The 27,668-nt window shown below is 45.0% G+C and overlaps 2 protein-coding genes across 3 annotated transcripts; one reads left to right on the forward strand and one right to left on the reverse strand.

Annotated features, from left to right (window-relative positions):
- Positions 1 to 27,383, reverse strand: RAE1 (ribonucleic acid export 1). 2 transcript variants are annotated; one of them, XM_011936690.1, is made up of 12 exons: positions 26,932 to 27,383; positions 24,208 to 24,304; positions 23,524 to 23,628; positions 21,626 to 21,718; positions 13,435 to 13,521; positions 11,664 to 11,750; positions 11,478 to 11,549; positions 9,664 to 9,771; positions 4,868 to 4,974; positions 4,709 to 4,784; positions 3,631 to 3,825; positions 1 to 448 (listed from the first exon to the last, which is right to left on the reverse strand). In XM_011936690.1, the coding sequence occupies exons 2-12, from the start codon at positions 24,295 to 24,297 to the stop codon at positions 362 to 364; spliced, it is 1,107 nt and encodes a 368-aa protein (XP_011792080.1). In that variant the 5' UTR covers positions 24,298 to 24,304; positions 26,932 to 27,383; the 3' UTR covers positions 1 to 361. The 2 variants fall into 2 exon arrangements, with proteins under 2 accessions (XP_011792080.1, XP_011792079.1); XM_011936689.1 differs by lacking the exon at positions 26,932 to 27,383 and adding an exon at positions 26,784 to 26,900.
- On the forward strand, positions 18,350 to 19,724 carry MTRNR2L3 (MT-RNR2-like 3). The gene has a single exon (XM_011936688.1). It carries the CDS (start codon positions 19,122 to 19,124, stop codon positions 19,194 to 19,196), a length of 75 nt encoding a protein of 24 aa, XP_011792078.1. The 5' UTR covers positions 18,350 to 19,121; the 3' UTR covers positions 19,197 to 19,724.
- Positions 27,384 to 27,668: the final 285 nt, after the last annotated feature.

Below are 27,668 nucleotides of genomic sequence, written 5' to 3' on the forward strand. Positions count from 1 at the left end.
AAGCAATCTGCAAAAGACTTTATTACAAAACACAGCACGGGGCTCCCAGACGCTTCGCCAATATTCTCTAACACATACACTTGAAGCACTGCCAAATCCCTGGCGGTGCCCGCAATCTAACATCTACAGTAACCTCAACCCCCTTAGAGGTACAGAAAAACTCTGCAACAGGCAGTGGAATGGAGAGACGGCAAGTCGCCGCGGACGCCTGGGCTCTCGGCTGCTCAACAATGACATCGTTTTCTCCGGGGGTTGAAATCCATGTCCATGGCTGACAACCCAACAAGACTGGGACCCAAATTCGTATAGAGATGAGGCAGAGCGGAGAGAACAACTCTGGCCGGGCCAGAGTCTCCAGCCACTACTTCTTATTCCGGGGCTTTAGCTCTTCGGCTGCATTACGCAGGAAAATGTAATTTTTTTTCTGGGGATTATAAAATTCATGTCCCTAAAGAGAACAAAAAACACCAATGATCTTATTATTCAACAGAAAGCGTTTGTAGGTGCTTTTTCTAGGTGAAGTCCTGTGCTACAATACTGGAAGCATAATCTCTCAGAGAAATAAAACAACAAAGATAAAGTCAAATGTGAAGCAAAACTTCAGTCCTCAGAGAAAGGCCTAAGGACGTGTTGGTACCAGTGTGTCATCCATGTCCTGCTGAGAGAATCTTCACGGGTTCGTGTTTTCGACACTGAGCCCCCTTTTAACACCCCAGGACTTGAACGCCAAGATAACTGCCTTGGGCCCCTTGGTCAGCATTAGCTCTGACCTGAGGATGTTTCACGGAAAGGAGGACATCTGACCTGCGAGGTATCATGGGGATGAAGGAGGACACCCCGCCCCCCACAGAAGGAGCGACAGACACAGAGCAGCAGAGGCATGCATGGTGGTGAGCGATCCAGAGGCGTGTGCGGAGGTGTGCACGTCTGCCCACGCCCACACTGGAGGGGATGCAGGGCGATACAGCATCGAAAGACCCCTGAATTCAGGATGACGCCAGACTACAGGGCAGTGAACGGCAGAGGGAGGCCTTTGAATGTTATTCCCCAGGAAAAAGGAGGCCGTAGGCAGTTCAGTGATGTGATCACATTTCAGTTTTAGGAAGAGGCGAGTGGGGTGGGCCAGGCAGATGATCCGGAAGAGAGACAGCAGGCAGGAGCCACAGGTGGGCCAAAGACTTGGAAGAGGGAGGTGGGGCATGGCGCCGGGTGCACTCTGTCACCTGTACTGTGATGACACGTTTTTATTCTCTTCCCAACAGGCACGCCAAGAAAGCTCTAGAAGGTTTGCTCAACAGTGACCACTAGTTCTCATAATAAACAAAGTGTAGTTTTTCTGAACAGTTACTCAAGCAGCAAGCTAATAACATCAATCATATGTGATCATGACTTTGCACTAGAGATAACTGTCCTTGAACTAAGAGCAATGAAAAACCCCTGAAGCAAATTTCTCTTTTAAACTAAAGAGATTCTAATTTATGTAACCCCCACAATAAGCTGACATTAATTGCTTAAATGAATTAGATTACTTCAATTTTTAAACAGCACTCAAAGCAATTACTTTTCTCACTGCTTTCAATTTATTACTACTTTTTTAACGCTTATAATGTATAGAGTCCCGCGTGTCATTTAAGTTAAAATGCAGAATTTTGACGTAGCTGCTGGGATGAGGATGCAAAGAGAAGATTCAGTCAAGAGCCCAATGTGGGAGTTGAGGCCTTGGGCTCCAAGCATGCCACAGCCTGTCCAACCTCAGCCAGGCAGAACCAAAAAGGTACACTCTTGTCACAAAACTGAGTGCATGGCTTACACAGGTGAATGGATAAACAAATCCATTCACACCCTACCTGGGAATACTATGCAGCACTGAAAAGTAACGGATGAGCGATTCACTCAACAGCACGGGTGAATTTCAAAATCCTTATGCTGAGGGAAAGAAGCTGGGGCAAGGAGAAAATGTAGTGTGGGGCTCCACTTATAGAAAATTCTAGAATATTCAGACTAGTCCATAATGCCAGAACACAGATCCATGGTTTTGTGTGTGCATACGGGAAGATTACAGGAATACACACAAAAACCTTTCGGGGAGATAACTGTGGTGATAGTTTCATGGGTATTTACAGATGTTGAAAGTGATCAAACTGTACACTTTATAAACAATGACTGCATTTCAACTGTACCTCAATAAAGTTGCTTTAAAAAAAAATGCAGCTGCATGGCTCACACAGCAAACCCTCAAACAGGGAAACACAGAAGCAGCAGCAGGCCTGGAGGATCAGAGGGATGGAAGGCAATCAGCTGGACTTCTGTGTCTATGTTCAGGGCCTCAGGGAGACTAAGGTGCAACCATACTCCTGAGACTGGGAAATACTAAAGGTGGAGTGGGCAGGGCCGGAACCAAGGGACGTCTCCAGTCACTGGCTTGTGTGGCAGCAGGTGTCTTGGGAATGCAAAGCACTGGTTAGAGCCCTGTGGTGGCCCCCCAGGCTGAGATGGCGAGAGGTCAGCAAGGCAAGAGGGGCCAAGAGATAGGAGCTGGCAGGAGGATGGAAACCACAGCCCGAAGCAGAATAAACCAGGATGTGACCAAGCAGTAGTGAGGAGAGCTGTGTGGAAGAGGAAGGGACAGGTGAGTGCCTGGCACAGATAGAAAGGAAGCTTCTGGACTGGACGAGGAGGACGTGGCCATGGGGACTCTGAGTACAGCTCTAAGAGGCCAGAAAGTACCTGGCAGTGGACTGAGGAGGGGACCGAGCACAGGGAACCAAGAGGGTAGGTGCTGACACCACTCTCACGATAGCCTCACCATACAGGGAAACGGCTCCTTGAGGCTTCTGTGCTTAGACAGAAGGGAGGAGCTGGTGAACGGGGACAGAAGACAGTGGGAGAAGGCCCAGAAAAGAGCCGTGAGGGTGGAAGGAGGTGGGGTCAGCACAGGTGGACATGAGGTGAGCGGGAAAGACACTGCAGGCCACTAGAAGCCCCTCCTGTGTGAAGCAGGCGACCTCCCCATCGGAAGCCAGGGCAGGGTAGGGAAAAGTCTAGAAGGCTGCTGTGGAGCAAACGGCAGAGTGGGGTGCGAGGAGAATGATGAAAACCACAAATACAATGATGACAACCTCTCCAGAAGAGCTGAGCGGTGGAGAAACACGCAGGCTGGCTGAAAGCCAACACACTTCCCACGGGGCTGGGCACTGAGCACCCGAGTCTACACATTTCACCATCACTCCCAACGGCCTCAGAATTGCAGCCCCGCTCCTGCCAGCTCCTAACTCCCCCTGCGCAAACCACCCAGCTAACCAACCAACCACCACCACCCAGGTGAAAGTTCCATGACCCGCCCTGCCACCCCCTTCATAAAGTGCAGCCGCCGGCCTGCCTGTGCTTCTGTGCCCAGGACCAGAGCAGCCCACAATGGCTCACAGTGGCTGAGGCTTCCTGTGTGCTGGGTTCTGGCCAAAGGCTGTACTGAATTCCCACAACCATTTGAGGAAGTCCTGCAATTTCCCCTTACGGGGGGGGGTGACCTGCCCAAGGACACGTGAGTCCTGAGAAGAGTCACAACTCAGGCGTAGGCCTTCTGAACCCAGAGCCTGGCTCTACTACCTTGGAGCGCCAGGGAGTTCTCACCTTCGACCAGTCGTAGCTGGAAGCGTACGCAAATATGTTTCCATTGTGATTGAAACAGCAAGCTGAAATGGGCTGATCTAACTGTTCTGAAGTTTTTAGTTTTGTTCTGGCATCTTTGTCCCAGAAGCTGAATCTACCATCAGATCCCACAGTGGCAAGGGTGCCATGAACAGGATGGAACGCGATTCCATTTACCTGCAAGGATTGACATGCACAATGAGAAGCCAGGCAGAGGGGCGCGGAGAAGGTTCCACCCACGCACACTTCCTGCTTGAGTTAGGAAACAAAGCGCACAGGTACATTTCCTTCGAGCTGCTGCCCGCTGATCGCAAAAGAAACTATCCAGACTTCCTCCATCAAATGCCAGCCCAGAACCCAATCTTGCCTCCTGTTAAGGCCTGCCACCAGAGAAAGTGAGCATGTGGACAGCAAGAAACAAGGAGCAGACCTCAGGAAAACGTTTCTTTTGAGCAAACAGATTTCTCAGTCTGAGCTGTGTGTGTGAGCTGTCTACCAGCACTCCTAAGGGAGGGAGAAGACTCCGGCAAAACATCCTAAGCTTGCGTTCAGAAACAAATACACAATGCTGCTAGTCAGGGGGCACATTAACACAGAAAACAAGGCCGGGTGCGGTGGCTCACGCCTGTAATTCCAGCACTTAGGGAGGCCGAGGCGGGCGAATCACAAGGTCAGGAGTTCGAGATCAGCCTGGCCAATATGGTGAAACCCCGTCTCTACTAAAAATACAAAAATTAGCTGGGCGCCTGTAGTCCCAGCTACTTGGGAGGCTGAGGCAGGAGAATCGCTTGAACCCAGGAGGTGGAGGTTGCAGTGAGATGATATCATGCCACTGCACTCCAGCCTGGGCGACAGAGTGAGACTCTGTCTCAAAAACAGCAACAACAACAACAACAAAAACCCACAGAAACCTGAAGCCTACAGCATAAGCCACTTATTTCCAGATATGAACACACACAAGCTCTTCAATGATAAGTTTTTTCTGATCCCACAATTCCTCAGCCACCTCCAGGTCTGGTTTCCAGATGTATCACCATAGTTAAAGTGTCTAAAAACGTACCGCATAGATGTCTTGAGGAGCTGAAGTGTTGGTTCCATTAGATCGATGACATTTAAAGGTGAAGTTATCTTTGGCACTGAAAAACAAAGGTTCATGTAAGTCTTCCTTTGTTAATAAAAAAGTCAGGTGAAATCTGCAAGCTGACAGAGTCACACTTACGGGTTTGGGGGGTTGATATAGTGAATAGCAACTCTCCCCTCGATACTTCCCAGGGCAAAACCAGTAGGCTTGTTCTGTTTGTCTTTAAAAATAGCCACACACCGATGCTACAGTTAAAATAAAACAGAGACATAATCACAGCGTAATATAAGATGTCATGACTAACATGAAGGTAAGTCATTTTTACCCCATGTTTAGGTTTTAGAAGAACCAGAAGAACATCACTCAAATACAATACAGCAGTAAGCATTGCTTTCTAATTCCTTAATAACTCCGTCTAAGCCGTGAGCTTATGACCAAACTGCACACCCTGTGCTCCTCCCTGCCTCCGTTGCTCGCTGTCTCTCTGCCACCCTACAAGGCCACGTTCACGCCAGCAGAGCCCCATGGGCTGCGAGGCAGGCAGCGGCTCTGCCCGTGGGGAATGGAGACGTCCCTGGCTAGGCAGACACCCCTCAGGAGGTCACCTGATGCTTCTGCACCTCTGCCTCCCCAGCTGGAGGAGGGACGCAGGCTCTGCTGCACCAGTCTCACAGGGAAACAGGGTGAAGGGGACAGTGGGTGCAGTGGAAATGCTACACACAAGCAACATGCTGCACTTCGCCCAGTGTCGAGTTTGAGGGCCCAAGGGCGGGTCTCCACTCTACAGAAGAACCCAGAGGTTCTACTACCCAGCCTTCTGGGCAGAGAAGCCGACCACCCTGAGGAGAAGCTAACTTCAGAGATACCACTTCTTCCTTCCAGTCGTGGCAACCTGGCCAAAGCCCGGAGGGCCACCCACCCTGCCCGAGCTGGCCATCTGAGCTTCTGTGTGAGTTCGGGGGAAGCTCGGCAGGACCCAGGCAGGGGCTAGGCAAGATGAAGGGAGAAGCAGCCTCCGGTGTTGTGACAGCTGCTGGGGATGCACGTTTCCTAAGTACGAAGGAAAACGGCCTGCTCTTTCATTCCTGTACTGTTTGCTCCCCCACCTTTTTAAAAATTGCCAGACCATTACTTTTGTGAGTACAAAGAAAAAAAGTAAAGCAAAGTGACAAACATCTGCAAGTTCTTAGACGACAGAAAAGGCCATGGCTGGTCCTCAACACAAGGTCTACTGTGTGGCACACACCAGGAACTGCACAACGCCAGGGGTGCCACTAGCATCAAGAGCCACACGCACTGGCCCTGTACAAAGGCCGATGGCAATGAGTCCTCGACAATGGAGAGGCCAGGGCGCTAGCACCAGGTGGCAGGAAGTGAAGCCAGATGGGACCTGGTTTTTTTGGGATTCACCCAAAACGAAATGGGGAGGCACGGAAGGGCTTAGGCCACAGTCCAGCAAGGCCAGTGGTGCCACTTACAAGAGCCGCTGCCTCACCTCGGGAGGATGCCTTGAACGAGAGCCAAGGTCTATGTGCTCGTTTTATTGTGGTAAGAACAGTTAACACGAGAGCCACCACTTAACACATTTCTAAGTCTACATTATTGTTGACTGCAGGTACCATGCTGTACGGCGTATCTCTAGAGCATTCTCATCTTGCTTAACGCAATTTCATCCCATTGATTAAGTAGCTCCCCATTTCCCTCTCCCCCAATCCCGATGACCACCGTTCCACCCTTTACTTCCGTGAGTCTACGCTGGATGTCACATCTCAGTGGAATCATGCAGTTTCTTTCTGTGTCTGGCTATTTCACTTTGCATAATCTCCTTCATGGTCACCCACACTGTCACAAGTGGCAGGATTTCCTCCTTCAGGCTGCACAGCATCCTACTGCAGGTATACACCTCATTTTCTTTATCTGTTCACTTGGCTATTGTGAACAGTGCCGCAAGGAACACTAAGAGTACAGGTCTCTTTTCAAAATACCCACTTCGATTCTTTTGAATCAAGACCCGTAAGTGGAACTTCTAGATCATATGTGGATTGTTTTTCATGTTTTGAGGCCTCCAGTTTTCTGTAACGGTTGTGGCATTTTGCATCCCCCCCAATAGTGCGCGTGAGTTCCAGGTTCCCCACACCCTCCCCAGCACGTGCTATCTTTGGGCTTTCTGGTAACAGTGGTCCTGTCAGGTGGGAGATGGTATCTCATTGTGGTTTTCGTTTGCCTTTCCCTGATGGTTAGTATGTTAAGCACATTTCCATACACCTGCTGGATATTTGTACGTCTTCTTTGGAGACATGTCTATTCAAGTCTTTGGTCCATTTTTCATGTCTCCAGTTTTCTTGCTATTGAGCTGCAGGCGTTCCTTATGTATTCTGGAAATCAATCCCTTGTCAGACATAGTCTCCAAATATTTTCTCCCATTCCACAGGCTGCCTTTTCACTCTCTTCATGGTTCCCCCTGCTGTGCAGGAGCTGTTAGTTTAACACAGTTCCACTTGGCCATTTTTGCTTTTGTTGCCTGTGCTTTTTGGTGTCATAGCCAAGAAATCACTGCCAAGACCAATGTCATAGAGTTCTGATCTAAGTGCTTTCCAATATTTGAATTAGATGTGGCAGGTGGGAGGAAGAAAAAGGAACAGATTCCCAAATAATTTCAGGGTGGAGGGGAAGAGATTGAGGATTAGTGAGACAGGAGGGGGAGAGTTCAATCAGGGGTGACCTCAAGATTTCTGGCTCTACCAAAGGAGATGGAGGTCCCATTGAATGGGCTGTGAAGCACATAAGGAGCAACAGGCTGGTAGTGGCCGAGAGGGGCATGTTCAGATCCAATGTTCACTCTGCAACTATTTACAGAGCACCTTTTACACTTGAGGCCCTGCTCCAAGTGCTGGGAGGTGGCAACAAATACAAACAAAAATCTCTGCTCTCATGAGGTTTACATTCTAGTAGGCAAAAGAAGTGAAATATTTAGTATGTATATGACATCCATACATACGTATAAAATAGATGGTACTGCTGGCAGTGGCAAGGGAGAATCCTGAGGCAAGGGTAACATTTGAATAAAGAGCCACAGAACGTAGTCTTGGGTTTGGCGTGGGATACTGCAGGCTCAGACGCCTGGGAGACACACCAAGGAGCTGTCCAACTGGGTGTCCATGTCAGGAGCGCAGAAATGAGGTCTGAGTCTCCAGTCCACAGGGCGTGGCTGAGTGACAGTGGATGGGAGATCAGTTGAGCTTGGGTGGAGGAGGCAGCAGCTTAGGGAGACATCTGTGGAACATCCACATTCAGCCAAGAGCCAGCAAAGACGGAGTAGCAGCCACAGAGGTAGCGGGTAAGAGGCTGGCAAGACAGCAGCCGGGGAAATGTGTCTTGTAAGAACAGTGAATGGTGCTCTGTTCCAGTAAGAGGATGGCTGTCCAGTGTTCCCTGGAATTACCAATGAGGATGCCACCGGTGGTCATGCCAAAAACCGTTCTGACGGAACAACAGGGGCAAAGGTCTCACGAGTGAGAAATGAGTGGGAGGTAAGGGAACAAAGGACATTTCAGGCAACATGCCCAACTGCGGAAGGAAAAGGGACACAGGCGGTACTGGAGGAGGATGTGGGGGTCAAGGGAGGTGTGTTTTCTAGGATCAACTAGACTTGAGCAAGTGTCAGTGCTAATGGAGAAGTACTACGTGGCAGGAGAGATGGGGGAATGGGAAAGAGGTGACACTCTGCATACGGTTCCCGAGAAGGCTGCAGGGCATGGGGTCCCACCACAAAACTGGCCTTAGCAGGACGGTTTCCACCTCATGGGGGAAAAGGCAGGGGAGGAGGCAAGCACAGACAAATTTCTAGATCCGGCAGGAGAAAGAGGAGGAAGTTCCCACTAGCTTCTTTTTTCTCTGAGCAAGAGCTGATCTGATTGGCTGAGACAAAGACGAAAGGAGCAAGAGCTGATCTGATTGGCTGAGACAAAGACGAAAGGATGGAGAAGCTGACAAGAATACAGGCCCAGCAGCCCTGTGGCAAGTGGAGGCCTGAGCAAAGGAGAAAAAGCTAGCAACTGTCTAGGTGTGATGCAGGCTGAGTTGAGGTTGAAAGCTAGGAATTTACAATGGAACCAACCCATCCAGATGTGTAAGTTTATTCTCAAGGAAACCAAAATACTTTGCCCCAAAATAGACTTCTCCGACATATTTCAAGATGGCTATTCAGAAGGGCTGGAATTAATAGCTGAAAAGCTATCTTTTGTGGGGAGATTTGCATCTGCAGAGACAAATGGGCATTGGTGCAGCCAGGCTTTCTCCGAGGCCCTTCCCTTGTACTGATTCAGGGAAGATTAACTGCCGTCTGAGGCCGTTATCTCAGTCCTCTCCGAGGGTGCTGCCTGAGGGGCTTCCTCCACATTAACAAGACCACCTTTGCCCCACAGAACTCCTCTTCTCTTCTTCCCATAACCTGTCTTGTCACGAGAACCCGATTTACCATGAGAACCTGTTTTGGGCCATGCCCTGAGCCCTCTTCTTGTTATGACCTCGAGATGGTATGAAAGCATCAACCACATTGCCTTTAAGATCTTTGTAAGATGCTGTGCACATCAATAAATTTGTATGCCATTTCTCCTATTAATCTGTCTTTTGCCAGCTGGTTTTCAGTAAACTCCTTCAGAGAGCAAAGGAGCAGCTTTCCCTTGGTTCCTACAATTCAGTTGCACTCAGCCATCTGGGGGCATGTTTGGAGAAGACATAAGTTCAGTTCATCCAGGGATACCTTAGTATTACTTAGTATTCACTCACTAAGTATTTGTGTTTATATCCTTCAATTCACCCTCCTTTGAACATACTTATAGGTTTTTCAAAATACAACGGTATTCCAGATGTGAGCACAATCTTGCATACAGCAGGTGCTAAATACATGCTTCTTGATTTGACTAATGACGCACCTGATGTTTCAGCGGAGATTCTATCCTCCTGAATTCAGAAGGTTGATTCTCTAGTTGATAGACAATCAGGCCCCTCTCTGCAGTTGCCACCACAGCCATGGGGTATATCTAGGGAATAGAGGAAAACAGAGATGCGATTCAGGTGAAGCAGTATGCTGTTTTTCTACTAATGTGTTTGATTAAGTTTTGGTTACAAAATTAAGTCTGGATTTTAATAATCCTGTGATTATGTTTCACTAAAACCTAGAGAAACAGTATTTGAAAGTAGAACATTCATATATTTTAAAAAGTCTTGTGTTTTAAAATTAACTATAAAATATTTGGATATTTAGAAAACATACTCAGGAACTAAGAATAAATAAAAATCCCCTACACCACCCCTTCAGTTGCTCTCACTAATTGGTTAACAGTATAGTATACTTTATTTCAGTCTTTGTCCTCAGCATGATACTTGGTATGTAGCATATTTCTGTACAATCCATATCCTTTACTCAAAACATGTTTCATAAGGTCCATGTCACACACTTTTTCGAGTACTAGCAGCGGCTGTCTAACGTCTCCTCAAATGAACCTACCAAAGGGTTTCTTTATCTGTGTCTTGGTGACCCCTTAGACCACTTCCAATGTTGCACTACATAACATAAAACAAAGACCAGCCGGGCGCGGTGGCCCACGCCTGTAATCACAGCACTTTGGGAGGCCAAGGCAGCTGAATCATGAGGTCAAGAGACTGAGACCATCCTGGTCAACATGTGAAACCCTGTCTCTACTAAAAATACAAAAATTAGCCGGGTCTGGTGGCATACACCTGCAGTCCCACTTACACGGGAGGCTGAGGCAGGAGAATCGCTTGAACCTGGAAGGCAAGAGGCTGCAGTGAGCTGAGAGCATGGCACTGCACTCCAGCCTGGCAACAGAGTGAGACTCCGTTTCAAAAAACAAACCAACAAACAAAAAACACACAAAAACAAAGACAATTTCTATCTTTGATTATTTTCTTGTGATAAATTCCTAAAAGTGGAATTACAGGATTGTTGGTAGAAAACTTTAAGACGTGACTAAACAGATGGAGAAAGTTCCATTTCTTTCTTTATTTCTTTTTTTTTTTTTTTTGAGACGGAATCTCACTCTGGCACCAAGGCTGAAGTGCAATGGCATGATCTCAGCTCACTTCAACCTCTACCTGTTGGGTTCAAGCAATTCTCATGCCTCAGCCTCCCAAATAGCTGGGATTACACACATGTGCCACCATGTCCAGCTAATTTTTGTATTTTTAGAGGGGTTTGTATTTTTGTATTTTTTTGTGTGTAATTTTTGTACTTTAGCTGGGGTTTCACCATGTTGGCCAGGGTGGTCTCAAACTCCAGACCTTAAGCAATCCACCCACCTTGGCCTCCCAAAGTGCTGGGATTATAGGCGTGAGCTACCGTGCCTGGCTGAGAAAGTTCAATTCTATCCCACTCAGAGACAGTCCCCAAAGACCTGGTACCACCTCACAAAGTCACTGCAAAGTTTTCTTACTGCCATGGAAAGGACATGATAGATGTCACACTAGAGATGGCATGTAGCTAGCTGCATATGTTCAAACAAGTGGCAGGAAAATTTGACATCCAGTATTAAGTACTTCCAGAAGAAACACAGTACAAAAATTTCCCAATTGAAGACGACTGAGGCAATCTGAACTCTATCCTTTATATCTATTACTAAAGTCGGTAGGATTTTTACATTACCCGCTAACTGCAAGATACCACAAGGTGAGAAATACTTATTTTGTTTTTTTAAAAGTAAATATATGTTAAGTTAAAATCCCTTACCACATCAGCACAGTAACACCTTTCAGGGAGTTGCAAAACCATCATAGGATTTGAGGATCGAGTATCCCAAAACTAAAAGCAAAAAAGAGAAGCCAGTACGTGACTATTCAGAGCAGAAGTCAACATGGTGTAAGAATAAATGACAATCCTGACGGGGCCAAACAATGCCTCAACTGCACATTATACCTTTAAAGTCTTATCCCAGCTCCCAGTCATCACACAGCTGTAGTTTGGAGCTTTGATCCAATGGATGGTTTTAACAGGAGCATCATGCTTTCAACAAGACAAAAACAAAACAGGCCAAGGTAAATGTAAGAATGTGCTGAATGGCTTTGAGTTGTGGCAATTCAAAGGGAAGAAACTAATTTAAATACTGAGGTCATACCAAACAAAAATCAAAAGATATTTAGCATTTTACCAATCTTTCCTCACTGACATAGTTTGCATGTCCCCACTAAATCCCATGTTGAGATGTAATCCCCAGTGTTGAAGGTGGGGCCTGGTGGGAGATGTCTGGGTCATGGGGGTGGATCCCTCCTGTCTTAGTGCCGTCTTCACGATAGTGAGTTCTCACGACATCTGGCTGTTGTAAGGTGTGGCACCTCCTCTCTCCCACAGCTCTTTCTCCTACTTTTGCCATGTGATGTGCCTGCTCCTGCTTCACCTTCCGCAATGAATAAAAGCCTCCTTGGGATTCCCCAGAAGCCGAGCAGATGCCGGCGCCATGCTCATACAACCTGCAGAACATGAGCAAACTAAATCTCTTTTCTCTATAAATTACCCAGTCTCAGGCATTTCTTTACAGCAATGCAGGAAGGGACTAATATACTCATGATCAAAAGAGTCAATTTAACACAAGAACATATATCTACCTTCCATGCTAGCAAACTTTAATTTTTTTACTCATAAGACCTATGTGTGGCTGGGCACAGTGGCTCAAGCCTGTAATCCCAGCACTTTGGGAGGCCGAGACGGGCGGATCACGAGGTCAGGAGATCAAGACCATCCTGGCTAACATGGTGAAACCCCGTCTCTACTAAAAAATACAAAAAACTAGCCGGGCGAGGTGGCGGGCGCCTGTAGTCCCAGCTACTAGGGAGGCTGAGGCAAGAGAATGGCGTAAACCTGGGAGGCGGAGCTTGCAGTGAGCTGAGATGCGGCCACTGCACTCCAGCCTGGGCGACAGAGCGAGACTCCGTCTCAAAAAAAAAAAAAAGACGTATGTGCGAGTGAAAGTAAGCTTCTCCTTAGGGAGATACTCAGAAATAACAAGTAGGGGACTCCACCACAGTTTTACTCACTAAGGTGACATGAATGGAGAGATCAAGGAGATGTTTCTAGTACCCAGCACTGTGACCTGAGTATGCAGCGCCTTCCTGAAAACGTTCTAGCATTGTGCTCTTCCTGAAGCCCCCTTAGCAGCTGGACCCTCTGGTTCTAGGTTCTCTTATCTTCACTATTACTTCTGCGCTTGCATTCTTCCCACAGTACCTGCCAGTGGCCCTGAGTAATGGTGAAAGTTCCACATGTGTGGGGAAATGCCCCTCTTACTCGCTGCTCTATTACTGGCCCCTAGACAGAGAACACTTGCTGAATGAGTAAGTGACCAAATGCAGTTGGCAGAAGACCAGCCATGCATGAGGTCAGAACGTTCAACCTGTGAATGTCACGGATCACCTATGACCTATCTTTCATAGATTTTAATGTCACTAACTCCTTATGACTCCATCCACACCTATATGAAGACCCATGACAAGACAATCTGTGAACACTAGTTAAGAATGAGAATGGTTATAAAATTGTTATTTCTGTGCTCAAGACGTTTCTGCTATATTGTCTAATTGATTTGACAGAGTCTAACTGCACCTTTTCTTATTATAATAATTATTTCACTTAAAGAGCCATGAGAGTCCTGGGTACCAGCTGTGCCCAGCCTTTCTGCAGAGGCTTCTGTTACCTGTGCGATCTGTATCGCTTGGTTACTGCTGAGGTCCCACATTTTGGCAGTTTTATCACACGATGCCGTAAACACTTTGCTACCATCCTAAAATAAAACAAAAATTTTGCATTTTAAGGAAAATTAAATCTCTATATACATTTAGATACTAAGTTGAATATATTGAGGCAAACTTTGGCAATCTTTATTTTTCCAACTGTTTGGGGACCAGTGTACTGCAAACTACAGTGTCATACAAAAAACTCATTTTCATCTATTTCATTATTGACTTACTTTTCTAAGTGAGAACATGTAAACAGGATTTTAAAAATCAGAAGTCACAAACTAGTGAAAACAAACTCTCTTGTCCCTGATCCCAGGTCTCCTGTCAGCAGCAACCATGGGCCACTTAAAAAATTTTTTCTTATTTTGATAAACCTTAAGCCTTCAGAAAAGTTGCAAAAATACAAAAAATACCCATAAGCACTTCACACAGATTCACCAATTGTAAACATTTTGTTACATTTATCTTTCTTTCTACATATAAAACACATAACTCTATAATCACTATTACTTTTGTTCAGTCCCTATCTAATAACACTTCGAAGTACATGCAATAAAGCTATGCCAATTTACAACAGTCACTGGTTCTATCTAACCTGTCAAGTAGATTAAAAAATTAGTGGTCACTGTCTGATGGTTTCACAATATCCACACAAATAACTGAAAGTAGGTTTTCTCTGTCACTGCAGCTTGAAAGCAGCCAGACATATTATGTCAATCAATGAGTGTGGCTGCATTCCAATAAAACTTTTATTTACAAGTCAGTGGGTCACGTTTGACTCATGGGCCATAGTTTGCTGAACCTTGGCCTAGTCTATTTATTTCATTTTTGGTTTCAGAGCTCAAAAATTGACCACCATTCTCCTCTAGCAAAAACTTGTTCCACTGAAGTGACTTCATTTGAAAGAAGAGATAAAACTTGCTCCTCATGCTTTTAATGAGGTTGTAATTCTATAAATCCTTGAAAACACAGTAAAGGAAAGGTATGAGTGTATGGAGAGGGCCGCCCTGAATCCAAGTGAACACTGGCCTCTCAATCTCATAACGCCAGCCCCACCACATGTCATCAGCATTGTGGAGCAGAGCATGCCAATCTCAGTGGGCACGTGTAGACATAAAGGAGAATCCAGCAAAGCACTGGGAAGAGAAAGAGTATGTGTGTATGCTTCACCAGCTGCTCTAAGTCTACCTGCTTCAGCCGCAGAGTTTGAACCATGTCCTTAAAAGTACCAAAGATTCAACTTTACCAAGTTTGGCTTGGGAGGAGGGATAGTTTGAGGCCAGGAGTCTGAGACCAGCTTGGGTAACATAAGGAGACCCCGTCTCTACAAAAAATAGAAAAATAAGCCGGGTATGGTGGTGCACACCTGTAGTCCCAGCTACTTCAGAGACTGAGGCGGGAGGATCACTTGATCCCAGGAGATCGAGGCTGCAGTGATCCATGAGGACACCACTGCATTCCAGCCTGGCAACAACCCTGTCTTTCTAAACAAAACAAATTTAGAAAGACTAAACAACTTGGCAAAGTCAAAAGCCTGGAAGAGACAGAGTCGAAATTTGAACCCAGGCCTCAACTGGATGAGACAATGCTTAAAAAGCTATAGGCATGTGGTTTACTTCTCAAGAATCAGCTCTACTGGCAAGGCGCGGTGGCTCATGTCTGTAATCCCAGAACTTGGGGGAGGCCGAGACAGGTGGATCACTTTGAGCTCAGCAGTTCGAGACCAGCCTCAGCAACATGGCAAAACCCCGTCTCTACTAAAAAGACAAAAATCAGCTGGGTGTGGAGGTGGGCGCCTGTAATCCCAGCTACTTGGGAGGCTGAGGCAGGAGAATCACTTGAACCCAGGAGGCGAAGGCTGCAGCGAGCTGAGATCGCACCATTGCACTCCTGGGTGACAGAGCAACAGTAAAAAAAAAAAAAGCTCTATTCTTGTTTTCTGTAAAGCATTCACAGAAGCCTTTCCAAACTTTACAGCTGCCTTCTGTATTCTTTTTCCCATGCAGCACCAGTTCATCTTACCTCCCTCAGAACGTACAACTCTCATTCCTATGTCTGATCCTCCCACTAGATGGTATGAAACTTAGATTCAGTTTTATAAATTCCAATAGCCATTAGACAACATTTGAGCAAAAGGATTCCTGCATCAGTTAGTTCTATTTCTTGCCATACTTTATAAGAAACTTTCTAATTCTGACCCGTTGCCCAATCAGTAAAGACAGGCAAAATACATTAGAAAAGTTTCAAATCTACTCATGCTGCTACTTTTCCATGCGTAAACTAAGTTGCATGTGAAATGAATGCTTCACTTTTCAAACTTTTCATATATCTATTAATGTAGTGTCATATCTTGATCAGGTGTGTCAGGAAGACATTTTACAGATGATAAAAATGCCTTAGAGAAGCCTATCCTTGCTAATGAATGAAATGGGAGCAACTGTGGCCCCTAAACTATGTCAAAATGTTTATACACAGAATTAATTCTTATATACGAGCTAAATAAGATCACATTAAAGCAGTAGTCCCCAACCTTTGTGGCACCAGGGACCGGTTTCATGGAAGACAATTTTTCCAGACTGGGGTGGGGTGAGGGTGTGGTTTCAGGATAAAACTGTTCCAGCTCAGATCATCAGGCATTCGATTCTCATAAGGAAGACACAACCTAGATCCCTCACGTGCGCAGCTCACAACAGGGTTCGCGCTCCTATGACAATCTAATGCTGCCACTGATCTGACAGGCGGCGGAGCTCAGGGAGTAAGGCTCACTACTGGCCCACCATTCACCTCCTGCTGGGCAGCTTAGTTCCTAACAGGCCACGGACCTGTTCTGGTCCACAGCCTAGGGGTTGGGGACCCCTGCATTAACGTATGGCCATAAAATTAAGATGGCCCACACATTCCCTTTAAATAAGACATCCTGATGGACTAATGACTACCACCCTATTAGCCAGTCACGGGCGCACTGTCATGTATCTGGTATTTAACTTTGGGGGTGCTGTGACTCAGCATGGCAAGAGCCTGATTCCTGCCAAACCCATTGTAGCTGAACTTATATTGAATATTCCAGACTGACATAACAACCATAGGTGTTAATTCTGGTTGAAGGCCATAACAATTAATCAACAGACGCTCACACTTGCACATATGCTCAATTTCAAGAACTATTTCCGATTAAATCTGCAGCCCTCCCCCAATCTGACTTTACTATCAACCTGGGGAAACACACCTTTGCCAAACCCCAAACACAAGAGACCAAACTGCAACCCAGTCAGAATCCAGACATATTTTAACCACAAACACCCCAACAGCTACTCCTCGATTGATGTAATTTTCTAAAAAATTTTAAGACCCCCCTACCAAATAAATCCTCCATTATGTATAATATATTAACTAAACTTCTGCCTTAATACCAATATAATACCTTGAGCATAGCCCTCTGAAAGTGCTGCCCCAATATACCATAACCCTAAATCAACCATACTCTAATTATGAATAACTCTCTCAGCCAAACCTCTGCCAATTCAACTTTAAAGACCCTGAACTTCCAGAACTGTAAACAACTATTTCTTTCTTTCTTTCTCATACTTTAATTTTCCACTTAAGTATTCTATGTAGTTAATGTAGCTTAACCACTCAAAGCAAGACACTGAAAATGTCTAGATGGGTCCACACAACCCCATAAACAGATAGGTTTGGTCCTGGCCTTTTTATTAGTTATTTGTTAGATTACACATGCAAGCACCCCTACTCCAGTGAAAACGCCCTCTAGATCACCCGGATCAAAAGGAGCAGGTATCAAGCACGCACACACAAATGCAGCTCAAAACACTTTGCTCAACCACACCCCCACCGGAAACAGTAGTGTTAAATCTAGTAATAAACAGAAGTTTAACTAAGCTGTACTAATATTTAGGGTTGGTTAACTTTGTGCCAGCCGCCGTGGCCATATGGTTAACCAAAGCTAATAGAACTTGGCATAAAGAGTGTTTAAGGTCTGCCCTCAATAAAGCTAAACTCCATCTAAGTTGTAAAAAACTCCAGTTGAAATAAAATAAACTACAAAAGTAGCTTTAATACCCTGAAGACACAGTAGCTAAGACAAGAACTGGGATTAGACACCCCACTATGCTTAGCCCTAAACCCTAATAGTTACATTAACAAAACCATTCGCCAGAGTACTACAAGCAACAGCTTAAAACTCAAAGGACTTGGCAGTGCTTTATATCCCTCCAGAGGAGCCTGTTCTATAATCGATAAACCCCGATACACCTCACCATCTCTTGCCCCCCGGCCTATATGCTGCCATCTGCAGCACACCCTAAAAAGGTTATAGAGTAAGCACAAGTACACACATAAAAACAGTGGGTCAAGGTGTAGCCCATGAGGTGGCAAGAAATAGGCAACATTTTCTATGTCCAGAAAATCTCACGACAGCCTTTATGAAATCTAAGGGCTGAAAGAGGATTAAGTAGTAAACCAAGAGCAGAGTGTTTGGTTGAATAAGGCCATGAAGCTCGCACACAAAGCCCATCACCCTCCTCGAATACTACTCTAGAAATCACTGTTACTGATAATTTTCTACACAGGTACAGAGGAGGTAAGTTGTAACATGGTAAGCATACTGGAAAGTGCGCTTGGACAAGCCAAAGTGTAGCTTAACCCAAAGCATCCGTCTTACACTCAGAAGATTTCATCATGACCTGACCACTCTGAGCCAACTCTAGCCCCAAACCTCATGAAAAATATTATCAAACTATCTTAATCAAACCATTTACCTTAAACAAAAGTATAGGTGAAATTTCTATCCTGGTGCAATAGACAGTACCGTAAGGGAAAGATGAAAGAACTACATCAAGGAATAAAAAGCAAAGACAAGCCCTTATACCTTCTGCATAATGCATTAACTAGAAATAACTTTACATAGAGAACTATGGCCAAGTCCCCTGAAACCAGACAAGCTACCCAAGAATACCTGAAAGAGCACACTCACCTATGTGGCAAAATAGTGGGAAGATTCATGAGTAGCAGTGACAAGCCTGCCGAGCCTGGTGATAGCTGGCTGTCTTAGTTCAACTTTAAACTTACCTATGGAATTACTTAATCTCCCTGTAAGTTTGTTAGTCTAGAGAGAGACAGCTCTTTAGACTCTTCCTACAGAGAGTAAAAAACATTACCACCACAGCTGGTCCAAAAGCAGCCACTAATTAAGAAAGCATTTAAGCTCAGTATCTAACTATCTTAAATTCTAACCAGTCTACTGAACTCCTAACATCACATCGGACTAAACTATTACTTAATAGAAGCAATAATGTTAATATAGGTAACATGAAGACATTCTCCATTGCATAAGCTTACATCAGACCGGAGCAACCCACTGACAGTTAACAGCCCAATACTAATAAATGATATAATAAACCCCCTATTATTTGCACTGTTAACCCAACACAGGCATGCTCTAAGGAAACATTACAAAAAGTAAAAGGAACTTGGCAAATCCTACCCTGCCTGTTTACCAAAAACATCACCTCTAGCATTACCAGTATCAGAGGCACGGTCTGCCCAATGACATATGCTCAACGGCCGTGGTATCCTGACCGTGCAAAGGTAGCATAATCACTTGTTCCCTAAATAGGGACTTGTATGAATGGCCACACGAGAGTTCAGCTGTCTCTTACTTTCAACCAGTGAACTCGACCTATCCGTGAAGAGGCGGATATAAACAAGTAAGACAAGAACACCTTACGGAGCTTTAATTAATTCATCAATGCAAATAAAAACTCCAACAAGCCTACAGGCCCTAGCCTCCTATCCCTGCATTAACAATTTTGGTTGGGGTGACCTCGGAGCATAATTCAATCTCCTAACAACCTAAACTAAGACCACACTAGTCTAAGTGAGTTTTTACACACTGAGCCAATAATCTGATCAACAGAATAAGTTACCCTAGGGATAGCAGTGCCATCCTATTCTAGAGTCCATATTGACACTAGGGTTTATGACCTCGATGTTGGATCAGGACATCCTAATGGTGTAGCCGCTATTAACGGTTCATTTGTTCAATGATTCAAGTCCTGTGTGATCTGAGTTCAGACTGGGGTAACCCAGGTCTGTTTCTACCGATTTAACATTCCTCTTAGTAAGAAAGGACAAGAGAAATAGGGCCCACTTCATAACATGCCCTCACTCCATAGATGATGCTATCTCAATCTAATAAATCATCACATACTCTACCCAAGAGCAGGGTTTGTTAAGATGGCAGAGCCTGGCAACTGCATGAAACACTTTATAATCAGAGGTTCAATGCCTCTTCTTAACAACATGCCTATAATTAACCTTCTCCTGCTCCTAACATCCCCACTCTCACCGTGATAGCGTTCCTTACACTCACCGAACAAAACACCTCAGGCTATATACAACGACGCGAAGGACCCAACATCGTAGGACCCTATAGACTGCTTCAACCATTCGCTGATGTAATAAAACTTTTTACCAAAGAACTTTGTGGGCCTTACCATCTACTGTCAATCACCCTTTATATTACTGCTCCAACCCTAGCCCTCTCTATCGCTCTCCTCTTATGAACCCCCCTCCCTACACCACATCCTCTAATTTTAATGTAGGCCTTCTACTTATACTAGCCACATCAAGCCTAGCCGTCTATTCTAGGATCAGATGAGCATCTAATTCAAGATATGCACTAATCAGCACACTATGAGCTGTGGCCCAGATGATTTCATATGAAGTCACCCTAGCTATTATCCTGCTATCAGTTCTACTGATAAGCAGCTCATTTAACTTATACACATTCATCACAAGAATTACTCTGACTGCTCCTACCATCATGGTCCCCAGCCATATGATTTATCTCCACACTAGCAGAAACTAACCGAGCCCCTTTTGATCTAACAAAAGTAGAGTCAGAGGTAGCCTCAGGCTTCAACATCGAATATGCCGCAGGCTCATTTGCCCTCTTCTTTATAGAATACATGAATATTATCATAATAAATGCTCTAACTACTACTATTTTCCTAGGAGCACTCCACACTGTATATCCGCCAGAACTCTATACCACAAATTTCATCATCAAGACCCTTCTAACCACTCTCTTCTTACAAATTCCAACGGCATACCCCCAATACTATGACCAACTTGTACATCTTTTATGAGAAACTCCTACCACTTACACTAGCATTTTGCAGATATAGATATATCTCAATGACTGTCCTAATTTCCAGCATCCCATCCCAAACATAGGAAATACATCTGACAAAACAATTACCATATGTTAATGCAACATGCTGAGTGCAAAGGTTGCACCCTACAGGATTTCACTGAGATGACATTCCTGTAAAGGCAAAACTACAGGGACAAAAACAAACAAACAAACAAACAAAAAAACAGATCAGTGGTTTCCAGGGGCTGGGAGTTGGGAAGAATTTGACGAGAATCTGGAGGCCGATGGATCTGTTCTATATTTTGAACACAACTCTATGCATTTCTTAACACTCACAGAGCTGTACACCAAAAAGGTTCAATTTTACAGCAGGCAAATCAGACTCAATAAACCTGACTAAACGAACAGGTACAAGGCCTCGGAAGGGTCCTCAAGGCTTAGCTTCTTCAGCACTGCAGTGTGTCTGCCTGTCACCAGGCCCCTTAACATTCTCACTACTTCTGGGTTCAGCCACCAGGAGCAATGGCAGGAGAACAGAGGAGAAAGGCTGGGCTATTCAACTCCTGGCTCCCCTCGCCAGGCCAAGGCCCATCTACAGCTGTTCATCCCTTGACTCCCCTGTGCCAGGTGGAAGACCTTCCACAGCTGCAGCGCATGGTGTACTCCAGAAGCCCCACCCACTGCAGCTCGCCACAGGTGTTTCCCCTTCCCTGCTGGCTTCTTTGTAAATTGCCGCTTAATCATTCAACTCTCCTTAATCACACACACAAAATTTAATACAAGAAAAGCTTTCAAAGAAAGTGGCTAACTAAAGCCAACATTAAGAACATTAACAAACGACTATATTTATGTTCAGAAACTTAGAATTCTTACAATATGAACACGTATATGCTATTTGTGTTTGGATTATTAAACGTTCTCAGTTATTCTGTACTTTAAGTAAAAGGGTACATGAGAAACGGAAGGGAACGTACATCACTCCAGCAGACATCCAGCACAGGCCCAGTGTGCATCTGCTGGGCTTTTGGAATGGTCTGTCCACTGTCTTGAACTTCCCAGCAGCGAACCTGTAGTAACAAAAGAATTCAATGCAAACAAAGCAATTTACAATGTATTGCTTGCATTTAACACCTAAAAACTAATGGTGTACACCTTAACCACACATAGACTTCTCATAGCAACCTAATTATCTAACTTCAAGAACAAAGGAATTAAAATATCTGTGAAAACAACTGTTTTCTTATGCCTAAGCTATTAAAATAAACAAATTCTATTGCTTACACATAAAATTGCAGATAATTTTCTCACTGCATCTATGAGACACGTCTTCTAAAGTAGAGTATCACTTACCCATTACCATTCTCTGAATGGTAAGACCAAAGTAGAAACTTACCTCTTTTCTGAATACTTTTTAATATAATCTCCCCTCCGTTAAAAACGTAATACATTTTAGAGATTTTGTAAATATGGCAAAAAAATAAAAATCACCCTAATCACACCACAGATAACCACAGCTAATGGTTCTGTGTGCTCTTACTCTTCTTTCCATGTACACATATTTTCTGGAAGACACTAGATCACACAGTATCTTCGCTTTTGCAGCTACAGCTTTCCTCCTGCATCACCAGCCTGTTCAACTTTAAACACCCTTTTTTTGAAGCAGCAAATCATCTGAAATCTTTCTAGAAATTACATGTCGAACGCAAGCTTGCCCAACCTTGACTACCATCTTTCCTCCTGTTCTCCTAACCCCTGCTGCCCCTGTGCCGTAGGCTACAGTTTGAAAACTTTTCCAAAAACTTACAATGGTATTCCATCATCCAAACACACCATACATTGCCATTACTATTGGATATTAACATTTTCAAAATTTTCACTAGCATTATGGTTTTCTGAGAGGCAGTACCAGGCACTGGCTAACTAGAAGCGTGGGCCTGAGCCTTACTGTGGGTCTGCAGCCTCTGGCTTTGCCACTCACTCAGATACGTAACCCGAGGCCAGTTATTCTACTTCCCTAAGCTCAGCATCCTGATCCATAAAATAGAGACCAAGTTCACAGTGCTTTGGCTGTTATAAAGGTTAATTCAGACAATGCAGATGAAGTACATTATCAGGTTTCCTACTCAAGTCCCAGAAGAGTATCAATGAGATAAAGGGTATAAGCTTAAGGATTTTTGATAACTATTGCCAATTATCCTGTGGAAAAGCTCTGCCAACTTACATACCTACCAGTCGTACATGTAGGGTTTCAGCTTATCCTTGCTGGCACTATTATTCTTTTAAACTTTTAATTTTGTTAATTTAATAGAAAAAAAGAGTCTTAAATTTGCATTTTTCTGATTACAAGTATGGATGAATGGTTCAGGTTTATTCTTACTTTTGTGAAGCCCCTCTTTACACATTTTGCTTATTTTTCTACCAGAGTTTTCTTTTAGTAAATTGTAATTTTTTTGGTCTTTCTTTTTGTACACGATGAGAAAGTATTTCAGCAGATCTATTATTTAATGTTGAAAAAGTTTAACACACGCCTGAGGAACACTGACAGGATGCCAAGAAGGAGAATTTGTTGATGTGTGCCATTGGGTATAATGTTCACTCTGGATAAGTATGACATTTTATTTAGGAATAAACTTCAAGAGATTGAACTACAGTAGAAAATTCCAAGCAATACATTTTTGTGCTTTCCTAACAAAAACCAGTGTAAGAACAAATAATGTCTGCCATTCAGAAGGGTTCACACCCCCAAATTGATTTCTGAAAAAAAGGCCATAAATAAGTCTGATTCTTTTACTTGCGAAACAAAGGAGCTAAAGCTAACCTTGCCCATACAAAGAGAGATGATTTATAGAACACGTATTTAAGGAGCACTTACATCATTAGCCCATGATCCTGCAATAAGAAAGTTCCCCGGCAAGGTTGGTGGGCTAAAAGATAGACAACCGATGCTATCATCAGGAGATGATGTTACTTCAATATCCTGGGGGAAAAAGTCCATGTTAAAATGTATGCATACTCACAACTTAATTCAAAATGGTTTTCTTTCTCACTAATTACCTCACGGTGGCCTTTCCTTGTGCTCAAGAACTAACTGAATTAGACCTTTCCTTACTGTGATCAAAAAGAGGAGTAAAAAATAAGCTGGAGAAAGCACCAGCACCACCAGGACTAGCGGCAGCAGCTGCTAATGAAATGCCCATGGCCTCGTTTTCTAAATGACCAGTTCACTCTGGCCCCACAGGGCTAGATCATAGTTTTCACCTGCCCTCCCTTCTCCCCAACCATGGGAATTCTGAGTCAACAGTCCTGGGCCAGGCCCTGGGAATCTGCACTGGAATCTGCACCTTCGGTGATTCTGGAGACCTGGCAGGCCAGGAAGAACAGGACACTAGTAGAGGGGACACATTTTCTGTGCTCCGGTGTTTGAGAAAGATGAGTTAGACAAAGTTTCAAAGCTTTTGGCCCAAAGGAGGCTCCCAAGTCATCTCAGGTTCTGTCCTTGATGGGAGAAACTCTGGCCAAACTCTTCCTACAAGCCCCAGGAAGCTTTTCATGGTACCTTCATAGGGTTGTGATTGTCTGTGGTTGCGCTGCCAAACATGCTGGTCCCACTGGTTCCAAAACCTGAGGTTGTTCCAAACAGGCTCATTTTGACCCTAAAAAATAATGAAAAATGTTAAGGGTGGGTTTTCTCTTAAGTAGTATCACTGAGAGGCAATGGTAAGATAATTAACTGGCAGAAGAGAAATACTCAAAGTGGCTTGAGGCCAGGCTTCACTTTTCAGACAAGATTTATACATGTAATGAGCAGAGTGCTTTCAAAAAATAAACCTTCTATTTTAGAGTAGTTTTAGGTTTCCAGAAATAGTAAAGATAGAATTCTCATACACTCCATGTCCAGTTTCCCCTATTATCTCATATTAGTACGGTTCATTTGTTACATTAATAAACCAATATGGATACATTGCAGATTATTTTGTAGTCACCAGCTAGAAAATAAATTCATTCATTTTTTACATAGAGACACTGAGTTGGTTGCGCATCAGAAATATAACAGTAAACAAGATGGCAGGTCCTGTGCTTTCAGGTTTCCACCTAGTGGGCATTCACTTTCTTACTAATTTCTGAATTCCGGTTTACGTCCGTATCTGCATGAAACTACCTAGAACAACCAGTCCGGGCAGCAAATCAGCAATTTCTTGGTAAAAGTTTTGAAAAGGTCTGGCATCATGTTTTGGACATTCACCCAGCAAGAACCTCTCCCACCCTGGGTTTTTTCCTGGGTATCATAATCTAACAGGCCCACCAGGGTTTGGCCAGGGCCTCTGCCACTCAGGAGTTGGGACTCTGATCTCACCAGTCTTCATCTTCCTGCTCTGCAAATATAGAGAACATTAACACCTTCTCCAGGGCTGGTATGGGGATCAAATCAGATTATGTAGAAAATGCAGTGTCTAGTTCAGAGCAGGTACAATAAACGACTTTTCCTTTCTTTCTTCCAACTCCCCAAGGAGTTACATACACTGAAGCCACATTTCAATCCTGCTACCCGTTACACTGAGAAGTCCTCCATACAAGTCACTTCTCCAAAGGGAGACAAATGGCTGAGTGACATCCTTGCTAATAAGAACACAGAACAGAGACACTGCAAGGAATTTGGGGAAGGCATTTCAGTTTCCTCAGCTTCATGAAAAATAAGTGCAGAACAAAAGGTGAGCGCAACAGCTACAAGCACATGTATGTTTCAGTGAACATGAGGGGATGTGGTGCTTGCCGACCACATTTCTGCCCTCAAATGTAGAGGTACTTGCAACACCAGTTAACTGTATGAACGAACAAAGGCAAAACAAGGCCTCTGCAATCAGTCCAGGTGCTGGCTACATGGCTTTGGACAGGTCGCTTAACCTTGATTTTCTCATCTGTAAAACAGAGACACTAATATCTGCTTCAGAGTTATGAGAACTAACTGAAGCCACACACACAGTGCCTAAAACGCTATAGGTTCTTAATAAATGTTACTTTCACTCTATTCCTCTACGTCAACCTTCAAGCTGGGAGAGAACATTTCTGCCATTAGGGACGAACTTAGGGAAAAGAACATGGTACGTGAGAGTCGTTCGTGTTAGCCAGTGTGGACCACACCTTATGCTGAGCACTGGGAAACTTTCAAAGTTCAGAAGGCACAGGCATCTGTGGGACCCACCTAATCTCTTCCCGCTCTCTACTGCCTTGCTGCACCCCAGCCCTCCTAGCTCTGCTGGCTTCCTTTCTCTCCTGAACACAGCAAGTTCATCCCTGCCTTGGAGCAAACCTAGTGCTGTTTCTTCAGCCTGGGATGATTTGTTTCCCCTTCCCCACAGCTACCTCCATTTTAATCTTCATATCCCAGTGCAAAAGTTGCCTCCTCCGAACTTTTTGGGGTCATGAAAATGTCCCAAATTTGAAGTTGTGATGTTTACGCAACTGCATAAAATTTCCAAACTCACAATGCACACTTTAAATGGCTGAAAGGTATGTAAGCTATACTTCAAAAAAGCTGTCACACGTATTCTTTAATTACCCCTTCAGAGGCTTCTCTGCCAACTTTAACATATCTAACCTTCCATCACATCCCCTTGCTTTCTTCACAGCACCAGTCATGACCTGGAATTTCTTGTTTACACTCAATCTCTTCCCCACCAGAATGCAAGCTCCAAGGGGGCAGCCACTTGCCTGGATTCTTCCCCTAATACATGCTCGGTCCCACAGTACAGTGCCTGGCCCAGGGCGGCTGGTATTTAACAATACTTGCGGGGAGAAGTACTGCCTGTATAGTTGCACCTATATACGTATACAATAAATACTTGGCGGGGTAAGACAGAAACAGACTTAGTTTCAGAGAGTGGTAACTGCTACGAAAGAAGCAGGTTGACGTGGAAGAGGCTAAAAGGGGATGCCCTTCTGCAAATCGGGCAGGGAAAGCTTCTCCGAGGAGCTGACATGTATCTGATGAGAGGTCAGACGTGTAAGGGGGAGGGGTGGAGGCGACAGACACTGTATTAACGCAATGTGACCCTTCCCAGGGCCTCAGCTCCCCCACAAGAAAAACGATGGATGAGACCCCAGGTGACCCCTAAAGCGACTTTCAGCTCTGACCTCGCTTCCAGGACCCAGCAACGAAGCTTAGTCAACAGTCCCGCTCGCGCCCCAGCATCCCGCAGAAGCGCGCTCCCCGGAGGCAACTCGGCCTCTGCGGGCGCCATGGCGGCGGGTAACAACGGGATGCGCGCGGGACAGGACCTACCTGGGGGTCTCGCCGCGGCGGGAAGCGGCGGCCGGGAGCAGGAGGGTCTGAGGAGTTTGCGAACCTGCTCCGGCGCGGAGGACGAGGGCGAGGAGCGTGGACAGAAATCCCAGGAGCCCGAAGCCTCCTTAAACCGGCGGTAGAAACTGCCCTGAGTACCGCGGAAACAACGCGCCTGCGCCCTGGAGCCACTTCCTGCGTCGCCCGGAAATCGTCGCTGAAAAAGGCTCCTTTCCGCAAGGCTACAGCACATGCGCAAAAACGCTTTACATCAGCAGTTTGCGAATTGGTCCAAGGTTGGTGTAGCTACAGCAAGTTGCTAAGCGATTGCTTTTATAAATCCGCAACTGGTCGGGCGCGGTGGCTCACGCCTGTAATCCCAGCACTTTGGGAGGCCGAGGCGGGCTGATCACCTGGGGTCAGGAGTTCGAGACCAGCCTGGCCAATATCGTGAACCGCCCCCCGCCCCCGTCAGTACTAAAAATACAAAAATTAGCTGGGTATGGTGGCGGGTGCCTGTAATCCCAGCTACTTGGGAGGCTGAGGCAGGAGAATCGCTTGAACCCAGGAGGCGGAGGTTGCAGTGAGCCAAGACCATGCCATTGCACTCCAGCCTGGGCAACAAGAGTGAAACTCCATCTCAAATCAATCAGTCTGTAACTAGGGCTAGCGCAAGGTAGCTAGCTGTTTCTCTTGTGAATTAATTATTGCATTTATCATGTATAAACATCTAAAAT

This window comes from Colobus angolensis, unplaced genomic scaffold (genome assembly GCF_000951035.1).
Source record: "Colobus angolensis palliatus isolate OR3802 unplaced genomic scaffold, Cang.pa_1.0 Scaffold156, whole genome shotgun sequence".
In the NCBI taxonomy this organism is placed as follows: Eukaryota; Metazoa; Chordata; class Mammalia; order Primates; family Cercopithecidae; genus Colobus; species Colobus angolensis.

Bases quoted from the DNA above. Each gene is read 5' to 3' on its own strand.
- RAE1 (XM_011936689.1), bottom strand. From the start codon at position 26,890: ATGGCGCCCGCAGAGGCCGAGTTGCCTCCGGGGAGCGCGCTTCTGCGG. The intron at 23,629-24,207 runs GTACCATGAAAA...TTTTTCCCCCAG, and splicing joins ACAATCACAACCCTATGAAG to GATATTGAAGTAACATCATC. The intron at 4,785-4,867 runs GTAAGTGTGACT...TTTGTTTTTCAG, and splicing joins TATATCAACCCCCCAAACCC to TGCCAAAGATAACTTCACCT.